At 45.4% G+C, this 20,782-nt stretch overlaps 1 protein-coding gene across 5 annotated transcripts in view; it reads right to left on the bottom strand.

Annotated features, from left to right (window-relative positions):
- BACE2 (beta-site APP-cleaving enzyme 2) overlaps positions 1 to 20,782 on the bottom strand; it is a 119,476-nt gene that overhangs the window by 16,659 nt on the left and 82,035 nt on the right. For 2 of the 5 annotated variants that reach the window (XM_021071002.1, XM_005670363.3), the window contains one exon: positions 1,785 to 9,298. The exons of the other annotated variants lie outside the window; for them this stretch is intronic. In XM_021071002.1, the coding sequence (XP_020926661.1) occupies positions 9,045 to 9,298 (254 nt within the window). In that variant the 3' untranslated portion in view covers positions 1,785 to 9,044. Of the gene's footprint in view, positions 1 to 1,784; positions 9,299 to 20,782 lie in introns of those variants that run through there. 5 annotated transcript variants of the gene reach the window in all.

Here is a 20,782-nt window from a genome sequence, read left to right as displayed (position 1 = left end):
TCTCTGACTCTGTTCTTTTCGTGGCCCCTGCCTTCTACTGCAGAGATTTAAATTTTTTTTTTTTTTTTTTTTTTTAGAAACAATATTTACCAGCCAGGGCACTTCTGAGGATGGAATGTCATAATGCATCTAAGATGCCAGGATCTGCTGTTCGATCAATGTTAGCGTCTGTCCTTGTACTTGTTAGAAATCGTTTCCCCAGTAGCATTTTTATCTTCCCCTACATCCTTTTAAAGCATTTAAAAAAATAATTTTCCTTTTAATTTCCAATGTTTAACCTTACAGACAACAGCTGCATGGTTGAGACCATAGGTCTGGTACTCGGACGAGCTGGTTTTTCCAGTCTGGACTCTGCCACCCCAGCAACGACCTGGGGGCGGGGGGCGGCGTTTTGGCATCTTCCTGACACCATGGACTTCCCACAACCAAATACACCGGCCACTTGCTCCAAGATTTGCTACACATCTAGACAGCCTGTTTTGCAGATTCGATTTTGGAGAGGAACGGAGGAATGGACAGCCTTGGATAATTGCTGAATGTGACTGAATTACAGGCACACTGGATAAAAGCTGCCTGTGAGAGCCACACAGGATGAAAAAATAATAAAGGCACAGATGTCATTCCGCAAAGTTTCACCACAGCGCCACCCAGTGGCCAACGTGCAAAAGCACATCTGCAATGCCACCCACCGGTGATGGAGGGCAAAACTGATAAGCCTGGGAATCCAGTACAAAGAGCCCAGGTGAAAAGTGAAATCAAATGATCTCCTACGTTACTAGAAGTTAAATCTCTTCTGTTTCCCCAATAACTATTGCTTCACCTCTTAATGGTTTTAGGGTCCTCTCTTTCTCCCCTTGTCCAGGTATTTTCAAAGAGCAAGTGTCCAGTGACTGAGTAGTGTCTTTTTCGCTGGTCGGTGTAGCAGTTTGCCCACAGCTCAGGGGTGATGTTTGTCTCCATGGAGCATCTCTGCTTTGCCTGAGCTGGGGCACAGCCCTCTCCAGAGACTGACCCATCAGCTAGATCCTTGTGTGTGACGTGGTGCTGTTCCTGGGAGAGTGGCGTGCAGAGAAAGGTTTGCTTTTGGAGGTGAACAGAGCTGGGTCCACTCCCAGGGCAAGCCATTTGCCGTGTTTTCCTGAGCACGGGACTTGGAGCTGGTTTCTCATCCGTAGAATCTGGAGAGCACCTCCTCCTTGCGAGGTGACTGGGAGGGGGTGGCATAAGCCAATTTGGCCATTTTCAGTCACTGTAGAACAGAACTGTTCCATTTTTTTTGGGGGGGAGTGGGGGGCTGCACACACAGCATATGGAAGTTCCTGAACTAGGGGTCGAATGGGAGCTGCACTAGCCAACCTACACCACAGTCCCAGCAACACCAGATCCAGGCTGCGTCTGTGACCTACACCACAGCTCATGGCAACGCCGGATCCTTAACTCAATGAATGGGGCCAGGGATCGAACCTGCATCCTCATGGATCCTAGGCAGGTTATTACGGCTGAGCCACGAATTAAACTCCAAGCCCTGTTCAATCCTTGAATGTCTTTTCCCGGCAGGTCTCTCCTCACTCCTCCCCAGGTTCTCACATTCTAAAGTAGTTGATTCTTCTCCCATTTCCCGCAAAGTTCACACACTGGACTCAGACCCTCCCTTCATTCCTTTATCTTTGACACTTTGCAAGAACCCACAGGAGAGGAGCTGAGAAAGCACACACACCATGAAGGTCACTGACAGTAATTTCAGAGCTACTTGAACTTAGCATTAAAACAGATTCCAAACCCGACAAGTTGGAAGTGGTATTTATTCAAACAAAGCAAGCTCTTTTATTTCTTTTTCAATGCGACACATCTCAAAGTGGTGGAGCAAACAGGTATAAAAATAAGACTATTGTAGAAAAGTCCACGTTTGAGGTGCCTAACAATTTGGATCCTGGTCGGTGCCCAAGGAGGTCCCATCTAAAGATGGGGTGAACACCTCTGTTCTCCAGCTTCTGGTCCCATCACGACTTTGACTTAAATCAACACGACAGACTAGACACAGAGGAAAATTCCAACAGGGGAATAAAAGACAATCCAAAGCATTTTCAGAAACACAAGTTACACTTCAGTATTGTGTCTCAAGGTAGGTAAATCTGAGGCACACATATCAACACCTTTTCTAAAGCACTACTTGAAGGCTTTTTTTATTCTATTTTTTTAAAGAATAAAAGTCTTGCCGCTCTTAAGCCCAAACAGGAACATTGCTGGTGCAGAAAAGTTTGAGAAAAAAATGAGTGGCTGCTTTAAGTGACTGAACACAGGGATTTTAAACTTGAAGTATATTTAACGGGGTGAAAGAACAGAAATAGTAGCAAACACCTCATTTCAGATGACAAAAACACAAATCGTTATCAGCACATGGTAAATCCCATTCATTCTTTTCGCTTACATTATACAAATTCCAATCCTAAACGGAATTTACAGCCTCACTGACGAGAAGGTGTAACCTGACATCCACAGTTAGGAAAATGAGAAAAAAAAAAAAGTCCAAGTTGTTACCACTAGCAACAAAGAAAGCAAAATTGTATAAGACACTGGAATTACAGATATTTATTCTTGGTGATTTTCATTACAAATTAATAGATCTTTAGTTAGGCTTGCTTACTTTTTCTTTATCTCATAAAGATGATTTTTATTTTCCTTAAAAAATTTTTTTTGGCTTTGCTTGTGGCATGCAGAAGTTCCTGGCCAGGGATGGAACCTGGGCCACAGCAGTGACAATGCTGGATCCTTAACCCACTAGGCTACCAGGGAACTCCAATTTTTGAACATTTTCTTAACTTGCACTCAGAAACACTGACCACTTAGAAAGTAAGGGTCTGGTGACATGAAACAAGCTGAAACCTTAGTTATGTCAGGAGACTTTCAGCTACCTCCAAATGCAGCATTTAACAGAGGAAAAAATAAGCCCTTAAGACTTTAAAAATTGCTTCTCATGCTCTTGTGACCTGTGCATGCATCATGAATAAAAACACAATTATTCCAACCTAAGTGAAGGCAAATCTATGGAAAAACATCAATGTCAAATCAGGCTAAGTTTCAAAGATTTTCAAGGCTTCAAGTCTCAGGAATTCCCACTGTGGTGCAGCGGATTAAGAACCTAACGGCGGCAGCTCAGGTTGCTGCAGAGGCGTGGTTTCAATCTCCGCCCAGTTTAGTGGGTTAAAGGATCCCCATGTTGCTGCAGTAGCTGCAGCGTAGGTCACAGCTGCAGCTCCGATTCAATCCCTGGCTTGGGAACTCCCATATGCTGTGGCCATTAGAAAAAAAAAAAGGACTTCAAATCTCCTTTTAGTGGTATCATTAGTATGATAGCTGTGCTTATTTGAAATCTACTTTATACATCTATAATTTGTAATTGGATGGTTTGTAATTATAAATACACACTGGCAAAATATTCAACTCAGACTGATATGTGTGGGCTACACCCTTGGTACATACAATTGAAACTTCACCTAGTCGATCTTCTGTAAATAATTCTCCATCTGCAAAAAGAACCACCCACTTGTCATTGCTGCTCCCAGGGCACCGGCCAGCCCTGACCAGCCCATGTCTAGAGGTGAGATGGAGAGTTTATCATCACACACTCTCCTGCATCCCCAGATGCTACCCAGACACATCCAGGACCACTGCCCTGCCAGTGGTGTCCCAACAAGTACCCGAGGGCTTCACCCGACACGGTGAGGCTCCCGACGCCAAAGATCAGGGGCCCTGGAGTCACTCCTGCCGCGGGCTCCATCTGAATTTATCTGGATCCTTCACGTGCCTCTTGCCAGCTGTTGGTACCGGGCTCCCTTTAAGAGCATGTGCGCTGTGATGTCACAGGGCACACCGGAGTTTAGAAGCGCCGGACATCTGTCCATATGGCATATCTGATTGTAAGAAACCCGAGAAAGCCAGGGGTGGAAGAGAAAACACCATCCTGATTGGTCCAAGCCGTGTCTTCTGGACACACCCACTTAATCCCAGTGGACAGAGGTTTTGCAGATGCACTCGGAGGCCTGGCTTCGCTCTCGCGCCCACAGCCCCCAGCGCTGCCAACTCTCTTCTGCCCGGGGAGGCCATTCTCCTGGGGGCTGAAGGCCGGCTTTGCGTTCGGAGTCCCCCGTGGGAGCGCAATGAGCTGCACTGATTATGATTGGGATTCTGGGATGTGCTCGGTGACCGCATGGACCCGCCAGATTGCAGGTGCAGGGGCTCCCAGCGGGCACCGCAGTGCCCTCGGGGACCCTTCTGCTGCCCACCCCCCAAGCTCTTCTTTCTGGAAGTGCCCCTGACAGCAGGTGTCCCGGGAGCAGGCGTGTGGTCAGGAAGCTGCAGGGCTCTTTCTGAGTCCACGGGCTGGCCAGCAGGGCTGGGGGACGTGGCTGCTCTGATATCTCTGACTTCCAAGGTGACTGTCAAGCAGGATGGCTGCAGCCGGGAGCTTTCCCCAGATGCTCAGATCCCAAACTCTGTCCACTCCTCTTTGGCTCCAGACTCTGGACCCTGCCCTTTGAACTTCCCAGGGCACAACCTTGAACCCGCAGCCTAAGGACAAGGTCCCAATGGGGACTTCAGGTGTCGCTAGTTTTGTTAGAAGTGACCCGTGCCAGGCAAGCTTCTCTTTGACACATTATAAAGCCTGAGAGTTTGCTTTGGAAAATTCCTAAAACGTAGGCTGTGCCCCAAACTCAAGGAAATGAGTTTCCTGGGACATCGTGGAATGTTCTCCGTGTGTCCAGATCTTTGCTGTCATTTGCGGGTCAGGAGATACTGCTTCTTCCCCCACCGCCCTTCCTAGGTTCTAGAATTTTCTCACAACCATCACCTACTCTGTTCCTTGAATAAATCGATCTTCACCTGGATTGGGCAACACAGAGCATAAGGGGCCACCTTCTCTCATTTTTTCTGTGCGGACATCTGACACGTGACTCTAGCTTGAATGTTCGTGAAGTTTGGGGTTTGCAGCTGTGTGAACGAAATCACATCCCCAACGGATCCAGTTCAGGGTAAAAGATACCCGAGGAGTCCTGGAATTAGGGCTACTTTTCCAAAAGAGCTAATTCTGCTTATTTTCTTAGTTCTGTTATACTTTCACTTATATTTTTATGTTCCCTCCTCTCAAAACCATATTTTTCCATCCTGCTATTTAATGGGTAAACTGTCTTAAGTTCAAATCTGAAATTCTTAAAACCCACTAGAAACGTACACAATAACTTCTGTTGTGTGGAGTCTTCTTGGCACCGGAATCTGTCTTGGCAAAACCCATTCTTTTATGTTTTATGGTGTTTGGTTGTCTTTCCCAAAAAAGAAAAAAATATCTTAGTGGCAAGTCTTTCCTCTGAACAGTTCTGCAATCAATTCTAATAAGTTCGTGCAAGAGAAAAACGCACTGGGATTCCGCCCAATCATTTGGTTTCTGCTAATGATCAAGTCTATGAAACTCAATGATTGTTTACGGAACAGGCTGTTGGGCAGCGATTTATTTCCAGGGACATCAAGTGGCTCTAGGCCAGAACTTGGAACTGAACCAAGCCTGGCAGCTCCAGCAGTGGGGACCTGGTAAGAGGGAATTAACAAAATTTCCATTTCAGAGGAGAACCTATCAAATAGAGAGAGTGGTCTCTCTTCTCTTAAAGGGGAAAATGGAACCCCCAGATCAAAACTACTTTGCAGGGAGTTCCCATCGTGGCTCAGTGGTTAACAAACCCAACTAGTATCCATGAGGGCTTGGGTTCGATCCCTGGCCTCACTCAGTGGGTTAAGGATCCAGCGCAGCTGTGAGCTGCGGTGTAGGTTGCAGACTTGGTTCAGATCCCGCATTGCTGTGGCTGTGGTGCAGGCTGGCAGCTGCAGCTCCAATTCGACCCCTAGCCTGGGAACCTCCATATGCTGTGGGTGTGGCCCTAAAAAGCAAAACACGAAACAAAACTACTTTGCAAAATCTGCTACCCAAAGCTCTGTGAGGTTGTTACTGCTGCAATGTCGTGAGTTACTGTCATAGTTTTGAATCTAACTGACCCCAAATTTCTCTCTAACCGAAACCTCTGCGTTTCCCAGAATCAGGTTAAAAAAAAAAAATCCTTTCAGAAGTTTGGGAGTGGGCTGTGTTCAGGGGACGTTTCCCACCATCACTGGCAAGGAATCTGTGTCTAACGCCAGGTGCCTGCTCTGAGGTGGTAAGAAATGCGAAATAGTGTGCGGTAAAATGCCACGGTGACCTGATACCAATCACTGTGGTTCTTTTACGTTCCAGTCGGGGGACACATAGAATCTATCCCCAGCTCATGTCTTGCTATTTTTCATACACAGCTTCCGTTTCTGAAGATAGGATTTCATTTCAGACTTCTGAATAACTTGTCAAGATATGAAGCATCGGCCTATTTAAGAAAACATTGCTTGTGTAGAAGGGTCTGTTTCCCATCAGGGAGGTGATACGGCTTTGATGACCATCTAATGCTAAGGTGCATCTTTCAGGAGCAGACCATCTCCCAGTACCTTCCAGAGTGTGCTGCGAGGTAAAAATGACACCCCAAAGGACTGGCACCTCCTTTCCTGTTCAAAGCAAGCCTCCTTGAAGGTCTGCCAAGCTAAGCATCAATTTACATTAACTGGAGAAGGTGGGTGTCACTAACAGTTTTGACCCCACGCCCAATTTTCAGCAGCAAGGCATGCCAGGAAAATGCCCCACTTCCAATTGTCTATTTCATTCTTGTTGCTAAGTTATGCTTTTGTAATGCAAGTCATTCCATTAAAATGTCACATCCAATGACACCTCAGATGAAAAGGTGATAGGAAATACAGATGAGAAATTTGATAGGAAATACAGAGCGTTATAGCAAACTCCATTCACGTACCCAAGGCTGGATTCTAACTTGCTATTCTCAAGTATTCTGGGAACAGTACCCGCTCATCTGTGGCAATAGAAACGGTCCCCAGCTCTCCTCCCAGAAACCAAACATGGAAAAACAGAACAGAAGACGCTTGCATAAAACAATAAGGAGCAAAACGAACCAGGTCATACTGGCAATTCCTTCCTTTGATTTCAGAGGTTCAGATTCTCCACAGCGAGGGGAAAGCGACATGAGAGGCTGCTGCCTTCACTTCTAGCTAAAGCGGCCCCCGAAACAGGCACCCATGGAAAGAGATTTGGACTTGCAGAGATTTCGAGCTTGGAAAGGTATTCTGAAACGATTACCTCTCAACCAGCTGAGACCGGAAATGATCATGAGCTTCCTATGACAGAATCTCCTGCCTTCATCCCATCTCAAGAAGGTGTCGTTCCCACCATGGCCATGCCTGCCCTGAGTCTGGAAGAACATAGAAGATCCATGTTCTAAGATGCAACTCAAACCTCCTCCACGAGAATCCCACGGATTCCTGGAGCCGCTAGAGAGTCTGTGAGGACAACAAGACATGTATAAGTGGCCCTGCATCTCTTTGGCATGCTCACATATTTCTCAATTTGGAGGTGACCCAGGGAGCTTGCGAGTGGGCAGGTGGCTGAAACATCCATGTGAAGCCTATCTGGAACACAGAAAACACTCCAGCCAGAAGAAATACTTCAGTTAGCCCTTCCAGGGGGATTGTATCATTTATCCAGTCCATCCCAACAGCCATGCAAAGGGAAGCTTGAACTTGGCATGCAGCAAGAGAAGGGATATTGGCTTTAAGCCCTTCTAATTACATCAAGTTAAAGACGTCTGCTTTTCTTTCTCGAAGGCCTCAAATAAATGACAGCAAGTGTGGATTTCCCCTAACAAGGATACCCCTGCACCCCCAATTCATCAACCAAAGACTGAACACACCAAAGGGAAGATGCCTCTAGGTGAGCTGCTTGACAGACTTGTTAAAGCTGTTTCAGATGGGTGTGTTCAAGCACATGGTTCCAAAGCCCAGGAAAATGTAGACGTTCCCTCGCATCCTTTGCATGTCTTGTGCTGTCTTTCCTCTGGGAGCTGGTCAGAAGAATTGGCATTGAGCCATTTTCCTATTTCCCCAAAGAGTAATCAGCAACCTACCTGCAGAAGAGACTTGGAAGAAGAACCAAACTAGTGAAATGGATTTTTTTTTCTCCTTAAAACAGTGTTTATTCATTTTAAGTAAGAGGAAGCATAGGTGATGAGAACCAGCTTGGTGACAGAGCGTCTCCAGGTTGATGTGGGGTTCAGCACCTGTTACGTCTCGCCTGCTGGAAAGAGGATTGAGGTGAGGGCAAGGCTGGAGCCAGGCTGCCTGTACCCCCACCCAGGCACAGGACCCTGGGCAAAGTCTCAACAGAGGTAGTTTTTACTTCTATACCCACAATACTATAGAAGTATTGAGTACAAGACTAGGCTTCCTTCTCCCTCGAAGGCCTTCTGTCTTCAGAAGAGGCTGGTGAAAACTTGAGTGGATTCCCGCTCCTGTTCAGAGCACAGAGACACCCAGAAAAGGGGCCTGCTGCTCTTCTGCTGACTCAGAAGGGGGCAGGATGGTTATATCATTAGGCCCCAGACTTCTTCCTCTGCCATCATATCACAAGCCTTCTTACACCACTCTGACCCAGGCTGAGGCCTGGTACAAAATACCCTTAAATGCAATTAAGACAAAAAAAAGCTTCCCATTAGCAAAGAAGAGTTATAAACCATATGCACTTATTTCTCAAGAGATGGGAGGGAGAAGAGAACTAGCCAAGGCTTATGAGTTTTTTTTTGGTTTTTTTGGTAGCACACCTAGCTAGTTTGGCATAACCAGCTACGTAAAGCCTGAAGCCCAATTCACTCTGTTTTGATTACAAATGAGGTGCTTTCTTTTTATTATTATTATTGTTATTATCATTTTCTTTGGAAGTAGGGGAGAAGGAGGAAGCTTTAAAATCAAGAATCAAAATACAGTGCATCTGGAAGGCATCAGGAGTGGAACAGAGATTTAAGACTAAGGGACACAGGAAGAAACCTTGCCTTCTAACCCCTGCCTGCTGCACTTGAATTCAACTGTCTAGATTGTGGAGTTCAAGGTCATTGGAGTTCAGGCTTTTCTCTTCATTTCCAGCGGTGCCGGACGAGAGAGGACTCATCATTGACAACCTCAGGGTCCCGGGGGAGATGCCGACATCGGAGTGGAAGTAGCAGCAGGATGATTAAGATAAGAAGGATGATTCCACACACGCTCATGAGAGTATACGAGACAATCCACAAAATGGGCTCATTCACAGGCAGGGCTGGGACGCAGTTGCTGGCTACATCTTCTGTTGAGAAAGGCCCCGAAATTTCTGACACTGGAGCACCTGCAATTTCTGAGGAGACAGAAGGGGGAAAATCCACAGCTATGAAATGAGCAGTCCCTCTGTCTCACATGACAAAAGAGGCAACCCTTTGCTCTCTCAGCCCACAGTCAAGTCATGTTAGCACTCAAGTTCCAACAGCCCAGGCATCTGAGCCGGCACCAAGGGTGGTCTCGGTGGCCATGTGCCTTCAGAGGGTCTAGTCCCCTGCGTGCTGGAATGACAGCATGTCTCAAGGTCTGCAGGCAGAGGGCAACGTGTAGCAGGGCACCTATAGGAGCAGCTGGAGGGCTGGCAAGACTGGAGCACTACGTAGGTGAGAGTGTTAGGAGCCTGTTAGGAGCTGTGCTGGTGGTGCTTCCTCAGTTGAGATGGGCAAGGAAGATTAAGTAAGAAGAGTGGTAGTATCTAGGATAGAAAACTCAGCCGCACCTGCCAGAATCATGGCGCTTTCCCCTGGGAAGTCAACCTGCATTCACGCCCTGGGGTGGATCCCAGGAGAGGTAACACCTTGCATCAGCCTGACCCATAACTCCTCATGGCTTCCAAGCCCAGCTGAGTCAGCCTGGCCCAGGAGGCTCTTCCCCATCCCACACTTGTCCTATGTCACATCTCCCATAATCAAGAGTGGTAAATGAGGAAGTTCCCTTGTAGCAGAGTGGGTTAAGGATCTAGCATTGCTGCTGGAGCTGTGGTACAGGCTGCAACTGCAGTGCGGGTTCGATCCCTGGCCCAAAAAATGAAAATAAAACCCCAAAAATGCAAAAACAGGGCTACAATTCATCGCATGACTTCTGCAAACTGATTCTGGAAAAACATTCTTCTTGGGAAAGGAAGTTGAAATGACTACTTTTGTTTTTCTTTTTTTTTTTTTTTAGGGCCGCACCCACAGCATATGGAAGTTCCCAGGCTAGGGGTCGAATCGGAGCTGCAGCTGCCAGCCTACACCACAGCCACAGCAACACCAGATCCGAGCTACATCTGTAACCTACACGTGCGGTTTGTGACAACACCAGATCCTTAACCCACTGAGCCAGGGATTGAACCCACATCCTCATGGATACTAGTTGGGCTCCTAACTCTCTGATCCACAATGGGAACTCCTTGAAATGATTTCTAACAGCAAGTTTGGGGATTAAAAGTATTTCATTTGTCTACACTAGTCTTACCTGCTCCTTTCAGAAGTGTAGAATTTGTTTGGTATCTTAAGTTTTACTTGGAAAAAGAAAAGTAGGTCTCATGACACATTTACTGTATTTAATTGCAGAATGAGTATTCAGGTGCCAGAAAATAACCTTGCTAAGCATTTAATTTTCCTGTAAGTAAAGCCTCAAGATCCTAAGACCTGCCAAGGAAGATCCATTTGTATGGAGGAAAGAAAAAAATCAAAATAACAATGGCATAAGAACCTTAGAAATGGGGTTTAAAATGAGGGAAAGACACACTGGAAGACTTTGCAAAGTGGTAACATTTTCTTGCTACAAACGTGGGTTCTGTTAACGTGGACCCATAGCTTTTTCTTAATGTGCTGGGAGAGAAAAGTGAGGAACAGAGCCTGCAAATAACTAAGAACAAAGGGGTGCTGGCCTTTAGTTAGTCTAGATGCCCAAATGCCCACAGCTGTAGTCCTTAAAGAGCCCACGGTCCAAATGCGGCCTGCCAGCTCCTTGTGAAAATCAAGTTTTGGAGGTCCTGTCGTGGCGCAGCGGAAACGAATCCGACTAGGAACCATGAGGTTGCAGGTTTGATCCCTGGCCTTGCTCCCTGGGTTAAGGATCCCGCATTGCCGTGAGCAGTGGTGTAGGTCACAGATGCGGCTTGGATCTGGCATTGCTGTGGCTGTGGTGTAGGCCAGGGGCTACGGCTCCGATTGGACCCCTAGCCTGGGAACCTCCATATGCCGCGGGTGTGGCCCTAAAAAAAAGGAAATCAGCTTTTGTTGGAACACAGCCACTTTCATTCATTTTTGTACCGTCTACAGTTACTTTTATGCTATCCCAGCAGAGTGCAGCCGTGGAGACAGAGCCAATCTGCCTCACAAGCCTCAAATATTTATTACCTGGCTCCTCATGGAAAAATATTTGCCAATACCTGGCCCGAAAGCATTTAACAAGCATTTTAAATAATGAAAAATAACCCCACTCCTCTTATTACCAAGGTGATACATATTTATGGTAGACAATTTGAAAACGTAAGTAAATAAGGAAAGAGAAACGCACTCATAAACTCACCACTCAGAAATCGTCAATATTCGCATTTCAGAGTATAATCATAGGCATCAATTTTTAAGACAATGATGGGATCATTTAGCACCTGCTGTTTTGTACGCTCTAGTTTTGCTTTACATGTGATAAAAAAAACCTTTTCATAGTGTTTAATTTTCAACCATGCTATTTTTATGACTACTCAGAAAACTGTATTATAGATGTATCAAATTTGCTTACCAATCCCCATTTGTGACCATTTAAGCGGTTTTCAATATTTCTAGTTATAAACACTGATGTGTGAAAGGCCGTGTACTCGTATCTCTGCCCATATTCTTATTTGTTGCAGAATGAGTTCATAAAGTAAAACCATGGGCGTTCCTGCTTGGGGTTAAGAATCTGACTGCAGCAGCTCAGGTCACTGTGGAGGTGCAGGTTCGATCCCCAGCCTAGCACAATGGGTTAAAGGATCTGGCATTGCTGTAGCTGCAGCACAGGTTGCAGCTGTGGCTCAGACTGAATCCCTGGCTCAGGAACTTCCAGATGCTGCAGGTGCAGCCATTATTAAACAAATAAAAATAAAGTACAACTATGGGTCAGATATGCATCTGGATATATGCTGCCAAAATGACCACAAGAAAGGCCAAGCCAGGCGTTCCCGTTGTGGTGTGATAGAGGCAAATCTGACTAGTATCCACAAGGATGTGGGTTCAATCCCTGGCCTTACTCAGTGGATTAAGGATCCAGTGTTGCCACGAGCTGTGGTGTAGGTTGAAGACATGGCTCAGATCTAGCATCACTGTGACTATGGTGTGGGCTGGCAGCTACAGCTCTGATTGGACCCTTAGCCTGGGAACTTCCATGCCTCAGGTGCAGCCCTTAAAAAAAAAGGAAAAAAAAGGCTGAGCCATACATACATACACGCCCGCCAACATGGGGTGGGAGTGCCACATCCCACGCACTCGCCAGCATCAGCATCTATAAGGAAGAATGCTGGTCCTCCATCTAATGCTGACAATTCTTTCATCACTAGTTGGGGGACCATTTAAAAAATATACTCCTTGGCCACTTCCCTTTCTGTTATAGCTTCTACCTTTTTCTCAGGGGTTTGTAAGAATTGTTTAAACGGCAAACACTTCCTTTTGTTGCAAATGTCTTTCCGCAGTAGGCCATTTGTCTTTCCAAAAATGTATTTACTTTCTACAGAGAGAAGCTTAAACAAATACAATTACGAAGGAAACATGCTGGCTGCAAAGATAATACGCTCATACAGTAAAGCACAGAGATGCGCAAAATCATTTGAAACCCCTTCTGCTTCCAGGCGAGATGGAAGGGGGACCAGATTTCCTCTCTCACCTGGAACGACTAAAATAACAGACAAAACAATATGAAAAAAAAAAAAAAAAAAAGAGAGACGCTGAAGATATTCAAAATTGGGCAAAGAAGGACAGTAAATCCTGAGAGATGGGAAACAGAGGACGTGAGCCCCACGGCTGCCCTACGTACCGCCTTGACCTTGTGTTTCCGACTTACGGCACAGGGAAGGGGACACCGGCAGAGGAGGGTGTCTCCCCTTGCTGGGGAGGCCGAGGCAGAAATCCAGGGGAGCAAGGCTGTTAAGAGTTGCAGGGAGGAGTTCCCGTCATGGCGCAGTGGTTAACGAATCCAACTAGGAACCATGAGGTTGCGGGTTCGATCCCTGGCCTCGCTCAGTGGGTCAAGGATCCGGCGTTGCCGTGAGCTGTGGTGTGGGTCGCAGACACGGCTCGGATCCCGTGTTGCTGTGGCTCTGGTGTAGGCTTGGCAGCTAAAGCTCCAATTCGACCCCTAGCCTGGGAACCTCCATATGCCAAGGGAGTGGCCCAAGAAATGGCAAAAAGACAAAAAAAAAAAAAAAGAGTTGCAGGGAGAGTGATGCAGGAGACAGCAACACCCCACACATCTCCAGAGGGCATCCCCTGAGCCTTCAGTTGAACCCTGACCATAACGTGTGTAAAGGCCAGTGACAGAACGGCTGGGAAGGAGGAAGAGGAACAGCGCTAGGACCTCACCCAGGGGTGAGAATACTGCCTCCTGTTGCCAATGATTTTCTGTTGACGCTGTTGCCCATAGTGAAAAAACAAAACAAAACAAAAGACAACAACAACAACAAAAAACCCATGAACAAACCCAGAAAAATAATTTCCTGGGTCCTTAGAGTACTAAGGACCTTTCCTCTGTGATAGAAAAGATTAATCATAGACTAAACATGGCTCCGATCCCTCTAATAAAACTTAAAAGCAAGACAAAAAAGGGTCAGACTCTTTCTAAGGAACTTAGCTGGAACCCAGAACAGAAATCCTTGGGGATTTTAAAGAATACAAAAGTCCTCGGCACCCTCCAAGGTAAAATTCCCAATGTGTGGCATCCAAATCAAAATCTCCAGGATGCAAAGAAGCAGGAAAACACAGCTTGTAATTCACACAGAAGTACGAAAATGCAATTCGTTACAGGGGAAAAATCAATCAATTAAAACTGAGCAAGAAATGAAGCAGAATTATTAGACAGGATATTAAAGCAGTTATTATAACTGTATTCCGCTCAAGAAGCTAGACAAAGCGTTAGCCATGTTAAACAGATGCACACAAACTATTAAAAAAGACCTATATCAAACTTCTGCAGATTAAAAACTGCATTACGGGAGTTCCCATTGTGGCTCAGTGGTCATGAGCCCGACTAGCATCCATGAGGATGTGGGTTTGATCCCTCACTCCATGGGTTAAAGGACCTGGTGTTGTCGTGAGCTGTGGTGTGGGTCACAGACAAAGCTTCGTTCTGGTGTTGCTGTGGCTGTGGTGTAGGCTGGCGGCTGCGGCTCTGATTTAACCCCTAGCCTGGGAACTTCCATATGCTGCCAGTGCATCCCTGAAAAGCAAAACAAACAAACAAACAAACAAAACCCAAAGTTGCATTATGTGACATGAAAAATAGATGAATGGTGTTAATAGCAAATAATACGCTGCAGAAAAAGACAAGTGAACATGAAAACATAACAATAGGAACTATTGACACAAAGCACAGAAAGAGCAAACCATTGGAAAAAAAATAGAAAATTTGTGAGACCACCCAAATGAGAGGAGAGGATGGGAGACAGAAAAAAACATGTGAAGAAATGGTAACCAAAATGTTTCCAAATTTGATAGAACCTGTAAACCCACAGACCCAAGAGGTTCAAAGAATCCGAAGTACAAGAAACAGGAATACACCACTGAATTGCTGAAAACCAGTGATAGAAGATCTTTGAAGCAGAGAGAAAGAAAAAAGAAATATTATGTACAAAGGAACAAGGAAAAGGTTTACAGAAGATTTCATGTCAGAAACAGTATAAGCTACAAGCAGTGGGTCAGCATCTTTGGCGTACTGGGGGTGGGGAGGTAGGGGAGAAACCTGCCAACCTAGAATCTGTCTGTCTGTCTGTCTGTCTGTCTGTCTGTCTGTCTATCTATCTATCTATCATGTCTATCCATCTGGGGCCGCACCCTCAGCATATGGAAGTTCCCGGGCTAGGGGTCGAATCAGAGCTGTAGCTGCCGGCCTACACTGCAGCCACAGCAATGTTCAATCTGAGCCACGTCTGCGACCTACACCCCAGTTGAGGATCAGCAATGCCTGATCCTTAACCCATTGAGGGAGGCCAGGGATTGAACCTGCATCCTCATGGATACTAGTCAGATTTGTTCTCACTGAACCACAATGGGAAATCCCTAGAATTCTATACCAAGCAAAAATATTTGTCAAAAGTGAAGATTAAAAAGATGTTTTCAGACATACGTAAGCCCAAAGAATTCATCACAAGCAGACACGTGCGTGCACGCACACGGCATGATGAAATATTATTCAGTCTTAAAAAAGAAGGCTATCTTGCCATTTGTGCAAAATGGATGAATCTGGAGGACATGCTAAATGGAATGAGCTAGACACAGAGGGACAATTACTGCATGGATCCACTTCGTGAAATCTAAAAAAGTCAAACTCATTGATTCAAAGAGTAGAATGGTAGTTGCTAGGGGCTGGGGGAGTGGGCATACAGAGATGTGTTGGCAGGGTCAGCAAAGTTTCAGCTGCACAGATAAATAAGTCTGGGGTCTATTGTCTGGCATGATATCATCGCCAACAATATCGTATACCTGAAATTTGCTAAGAGGGTAGACTTTTTTTTTTTTTTTGCTTTTTAGGTTGGCACCCATGGCATATGGAGGTTCCCCGGCCAGAGGTCGAATCGGAGCTGCAGCTGCCAGCCTATACCACAGCCACAGCAACACCAGGTCTGAGCCACGTCTGCAACCTATACCCGATCTCAGCAACGCCTGATCCTCAACCCATTGATCAGAGTCAGGAATCAAACCTGTGTCCTCATGGATGCTAGTTGGGTTCATTTCTGCTGAGCCACAATGGCAACTCCCAAGAGGGTAGATCTTAAGTGTTCTCACCACCATCAAAAGGAGGGAAGGCAGGGAGGGTGGGAGGCAGGAAGGAGGGAGAGAAGGAAGAATGGAGGCAGGCTCTCCTGATAATGGGAGGTGGGGGGTATATTACCGAGCTGGAGGGAGGTGACCATTTTCCAACGTACAGGTATATGAGAGCATCAGGTTGCATACCTGCGAATGTACGTAACTTTCATTGGCCAATGACACCTCGATAAAGCTGAAAAGAAGAATCATCCCAGCAGATCTCCACCACAAAATGCACTACAGGCAGCCCTTCAAGCAGGAGAAAAATGACATCAGGAGGAAACGCAGACCCACACAGAGAAATAAACACTGGAAACGGTAACTTGGCAGGCGATCGTAAAGCCCTCATTTCTGACGTTAAATGTTTTAAAAGGTAACTGACGGATGAAAGCAAAAAGAATAACCATGTCCTGGGTGGTTCGTAACACGGCCTAAGTCCTGTGTGTGACACACACAGCACCACAGACAGAGGGCAGAGGGAAGCAGACAGTGTAGACTCTTCTACCACGGGAAGTGGCAGACGTGATAAAGTAAACCGTAGACCCACTAAAATAGCACAGCTGAGAGTCATAGCTAATACACTAGCCGAGGAGATAAAAATACTCGATTCAAAAGGAGGCAGAAAGATTGAAAATAAGGGGAGAAAAGAGCAGAGGAGACAGAGAAAACAAGGAGCAAGACGGCAGAGTTAAATCCAACCACATCCATCATCACAGGAAATACACATAGTCTAAACTGCGGCTTTGCGAGCTTCTCCCATAAAGGACCAGACAGTAAACATGTTAGGTTTTTTGCGTCACACATGATTTCTATCACATACTCCTTTGGACTTTTTTAAACAACCTTTTAATAAAGTAAAAACCATTCTTTGTTCATGGGCCCTATAAAAGCAGGCTACATGCCAGATTTCGCCTTCCAGCTGTCATTTGCTGATATCTGCTCTAAATACCCCAGTTAAAAAACAGAGCTCGTTATACTCCATAAAAAGCAAGACTCAATTATATGCAGCCTACAAGAAACCCACTTTAAACGTAAATAGTCAACTATGTTAAAAGTCATAGGATGGAAAAAGAAGTATCGTGCCAATGCTGATACAAAGAAACCCAGAGTGGCTATATTAATATCAGAGCAGATCCAGAGCAGGGAATCAACATGGTAGCTTCAAAAGGTTAAAAGGGTTACTTCGTAACTATGACATAACAATACCAAACACTTTTGCACCTAATAACAGAATTTCAAAATACATAAACGAGAACGGTTAAGGGAGTTCCTGTCGTGGCGCAGTGGGTTAAGAATCTGACTGCAGTGGCTTGGGTCTCTGAAGAGGGGCAGGTTCAGTCCTGGCCCAGTGCTGTGTGCAGTGGGTTAAAGGATCCAACATTGCTGCAGCTTCTGCAGCTGGGACTCAATCCCTGGTCTGGGAACTTCCATATGCTATGGGTGTAGACATAAAATTTAAACAAAACAAAACAAAAAACCAAGAATGGTGAAAGTGCAAGGAGGGACAGATAAATCCCCAAAGACAGTCAGTGATTTCAACATCCTTTTATCAATCATAGAGCGAGTCTACAGAGAATAAGTACGGACGACCTGAACGATTCTATAAACCAACTTGACAATTATAGAATATTCCATCTGCACAGCAGTATACACAGTGTTTTCAAGAGCACATGGAATATTTAGCAAGACAGACTATAGCCTGGGCCATAAAACAAGTTTCAATACATTTAAAAGGATTTAGTTCATACTAACTACGTTCTCTGGTCAGAGTGGAATTAGATGTCAACAACTGAAAAGACAGCTGGAAAATCCCTAAATATTTGGAAACTCAATAACACATTTCTCAAACTATAACATGTCTAGGAAAAAAACACAGAAGGAAATCTTTGTGTCATTGTGTTAGGCAAAAAGTTTCTTAGCTATAAGTAACACCCAAAAGCACAAGGTGTAAAAGAAAAATATTGGTAAATTTTATTTCATCAGCACTAAGAACTTGTCCTCTTTGAAGGACAATATTAAGAGATGGAAAAGACTGGGAGAAAATATTTGTGAGTCACATGTGTGATAGACGGTTTGTATTCTGAATATAAAGAAGACTGAAAATGCAAAAATAAGGAAACAAATAACTCAATACAAAAACAGGCAGGAGTTCCCTGGTGGCTCAGTGGGTTAAGGATCCGGCATTGTCACTACTGTGGCTCGGGTTCAACCCCTGGCTCAGGAACTTCGGTATGCCATGGGTGTGGCCAAAAAAAACCGGGGCAAGAAAACTTAAAAAGACACTTCACGAAAGAAGATGCCTACATGGCAAATAAGCACAGGAAAACATATTCAAGACTGTTAGCCATTAGAACAATGAAAATTTAAACAACACAAAGATACCCGTCACCACCTGTTAAAAAGAGTGACCGTTTCAAAAGTTGGTGAGGATGTAGAGGAGCTAAAATCTCATAGGCTGCTGGCGGGGGTGGAAAGTGACACGGTCATCTCTGAAAAACAGCGGCGGTTTCTTACGAAGTGACACATGTGACTCAGCCCTTCCACTCCTGGGTACTTTCTCAGGAGAAAAGAAAACGATGTCCAAAGACTTCTCCATTAATCTTCAGAGCAGCTTTATTCAAAATAGCCAAAACATCTGGAAACAACCCACAAGTTTGACAGGTGAATGGGGTTTAAACCAGGTGCGATACATCTATGCAACTGAACGTGGCTCAGCATGAAAAGAAATGATGGAAATGGGACACAAAAAAAAAAAAAAAATCAATCTCGAGGTAATGCAGAGGGAAGGACATCCAAGGTGAAGGAGTGCATGCTCCGATTCCATCTGTATGGCCTTCTGAAAGGGAAGACAGTCTGTAGTGACAGGGGCCGCCTGGGGCTTCGAGGGCGGCAGAACAAGGAAGACCCAGGGAACTCTGGGGCTTGATGGAAAGGCTGAAGTCTTGTGTGTGGTGATGGTGTTTTCAGGTCCAACTGTCCCCACGAGCACGAGAGCTGCTCTTGACCAGATGATCATAAGAGGGCATCACCAGGATGCTTAGAACCATTCTGCACCCAGACACCCATTCTGCTTTTCACGTTCAGTACAGGAGCCAACAACTTACAGGAGATATCCAACAGCGTATGATAAAATAGGCTTCTGTTAGGTGATTTTGCCCGACTATAGGCTAATGTGTTGCCAGCATAGTCAAGACGGGCTAGGTACAGCTAGAATGTTCCAGAGCTTTGGTGTATCAAATGCATCTGGACTTGATACTTTCAACCCATCCTGGGTTTACTGGGAGGGACCCCATCATATGTCTAGATGAGGATGATAGGGTGTGTTCGGTGTGCATCTCGTATTTGAAAATGTGCATAAATGGACGCATTCCACTCAAAGAACAATACTAAAATCGGTCCCTGGGTACCTAGCAGACTTGGGGTTGGCTTTGTCTTTCTTTTTTAACCTAAATCCAGTCATATCACGTGTCTTAGTCTTTGACACACTTTTTTTGGACTGCCTTGCTCTTTTGACTAACAGCTTTCTTGAGATATAATGGGTATAAAATGAACAGTTCATGTTTGCGGGGACAGTTGGACCTGAAAACACCATCACCACACACAAGACATCAGCCTTTCCATCAAGCCCCAGGGTTCCCTGGGTCTTCCTTGTTGTGCCGCCCTCGAAGCCCCTGCTCCCCCGCCCCAGCCCCAGGCGGCCCCTGTCACTACAGACTGTCTTCCCTTTCAGAAGGCCATACAGATGGAATCGGAGCATGCACTCCTTCTCCTTGGATGTCCTTCCCTCCGCGTTACCTCGAGATTGATTTTTTTTTAATTTTTATTTTATTTTTTGTGTCCCATTTCCATCATTTCTTTTTATGCTGAGCCACGTTCAGTTGCATAGATGCATCGCACCTGGTTTAACCGCCATTCACCTGTCAAACTTGTGGGTTGTTTCCAGATGTTTTGGCTATTTTGAATAAAGCTGCTCTGAAGATGAGTGACTTGTTGGCTCCTGAGCTGAAAGGGAAAAACAGAATGGTTGTCTGGGTACAGAATGGTTCTAGGCATATTGGTAGTTCACTCTCGTGATCGCCTGGTTAAGAACTGCGGTTGGCATTTCTGTTGTGGCGCAGCGGAAACGAATCCGACTAGGAACCATGAGGTTGTGGGTTTGATCCCTGGCCTTGCTCAGTGGGTTAAGGATCTGGCATTGCCATGCGCTGTGGTGTAGGTCGCAGATGTGGCTTGGATCCCGTGTTGCTGTGGCTGTGGTGTAGGCTGGCAGCTACAGCTCTGATTCGGCACCTAGCCTGGGCACCTCTATATGCTGCGGGTGTGGCCCTAAAAAGCAAAAAAAAAAAAAAAAAAAAAAAAAGAAAAAAAGAGCTGCAGAGCTGCATCTGCTGCCGCCCAGTCCCCTTGATCATTGGGCTGCATATCACTAGTGATACAGAGACGACCCAAATCCACAGCTCGGAGTACACTTTCTACTGAATGCGTATTGCTCTCCTTCACAGCATCGTAAAGTCGAGAAGTCTCAAGTCAAACCATCGTTAAGTCCAAGACCATCTGTACATACATATAAATACAATAAAAATGGTTTAAAATAAAACCCTGCCGACATCATCACATTTTCTTTAGTGTACCCGTCTTATTTTTGTAATCGGAAAAGTTACGTATTTCTTTAAAAGTTTTTGAAAACTAGTAGCAATTTGAGGTTGTCAGACAGAACGTATCATCTGGAAACACGAGCTTTCTCACGCTGGCTCACTAGCTACTCCTCTAAAAGGAAGGTTAGTGGCTCTAAAATGACTTCC

Source organism: Sus scrofa, chromosome 13 (genome assembly GCF_000003025.6).
Source record: "Sus scrofa isolate TJ Tabasco breed Duroc chromosome 13, Sscrofa11.1, whole genome shotgun sequence".
Lineage (NCBI taxonomy): Eukaryota > Metazoa > Chordata > Mammalia > Artiodactyla > Suidae > Sus > Sus scrofa.
Note: the sequence above shows the minus strand (reverse complement) of the source record. Positions and strands in the feature narration are given on the sequence as shown.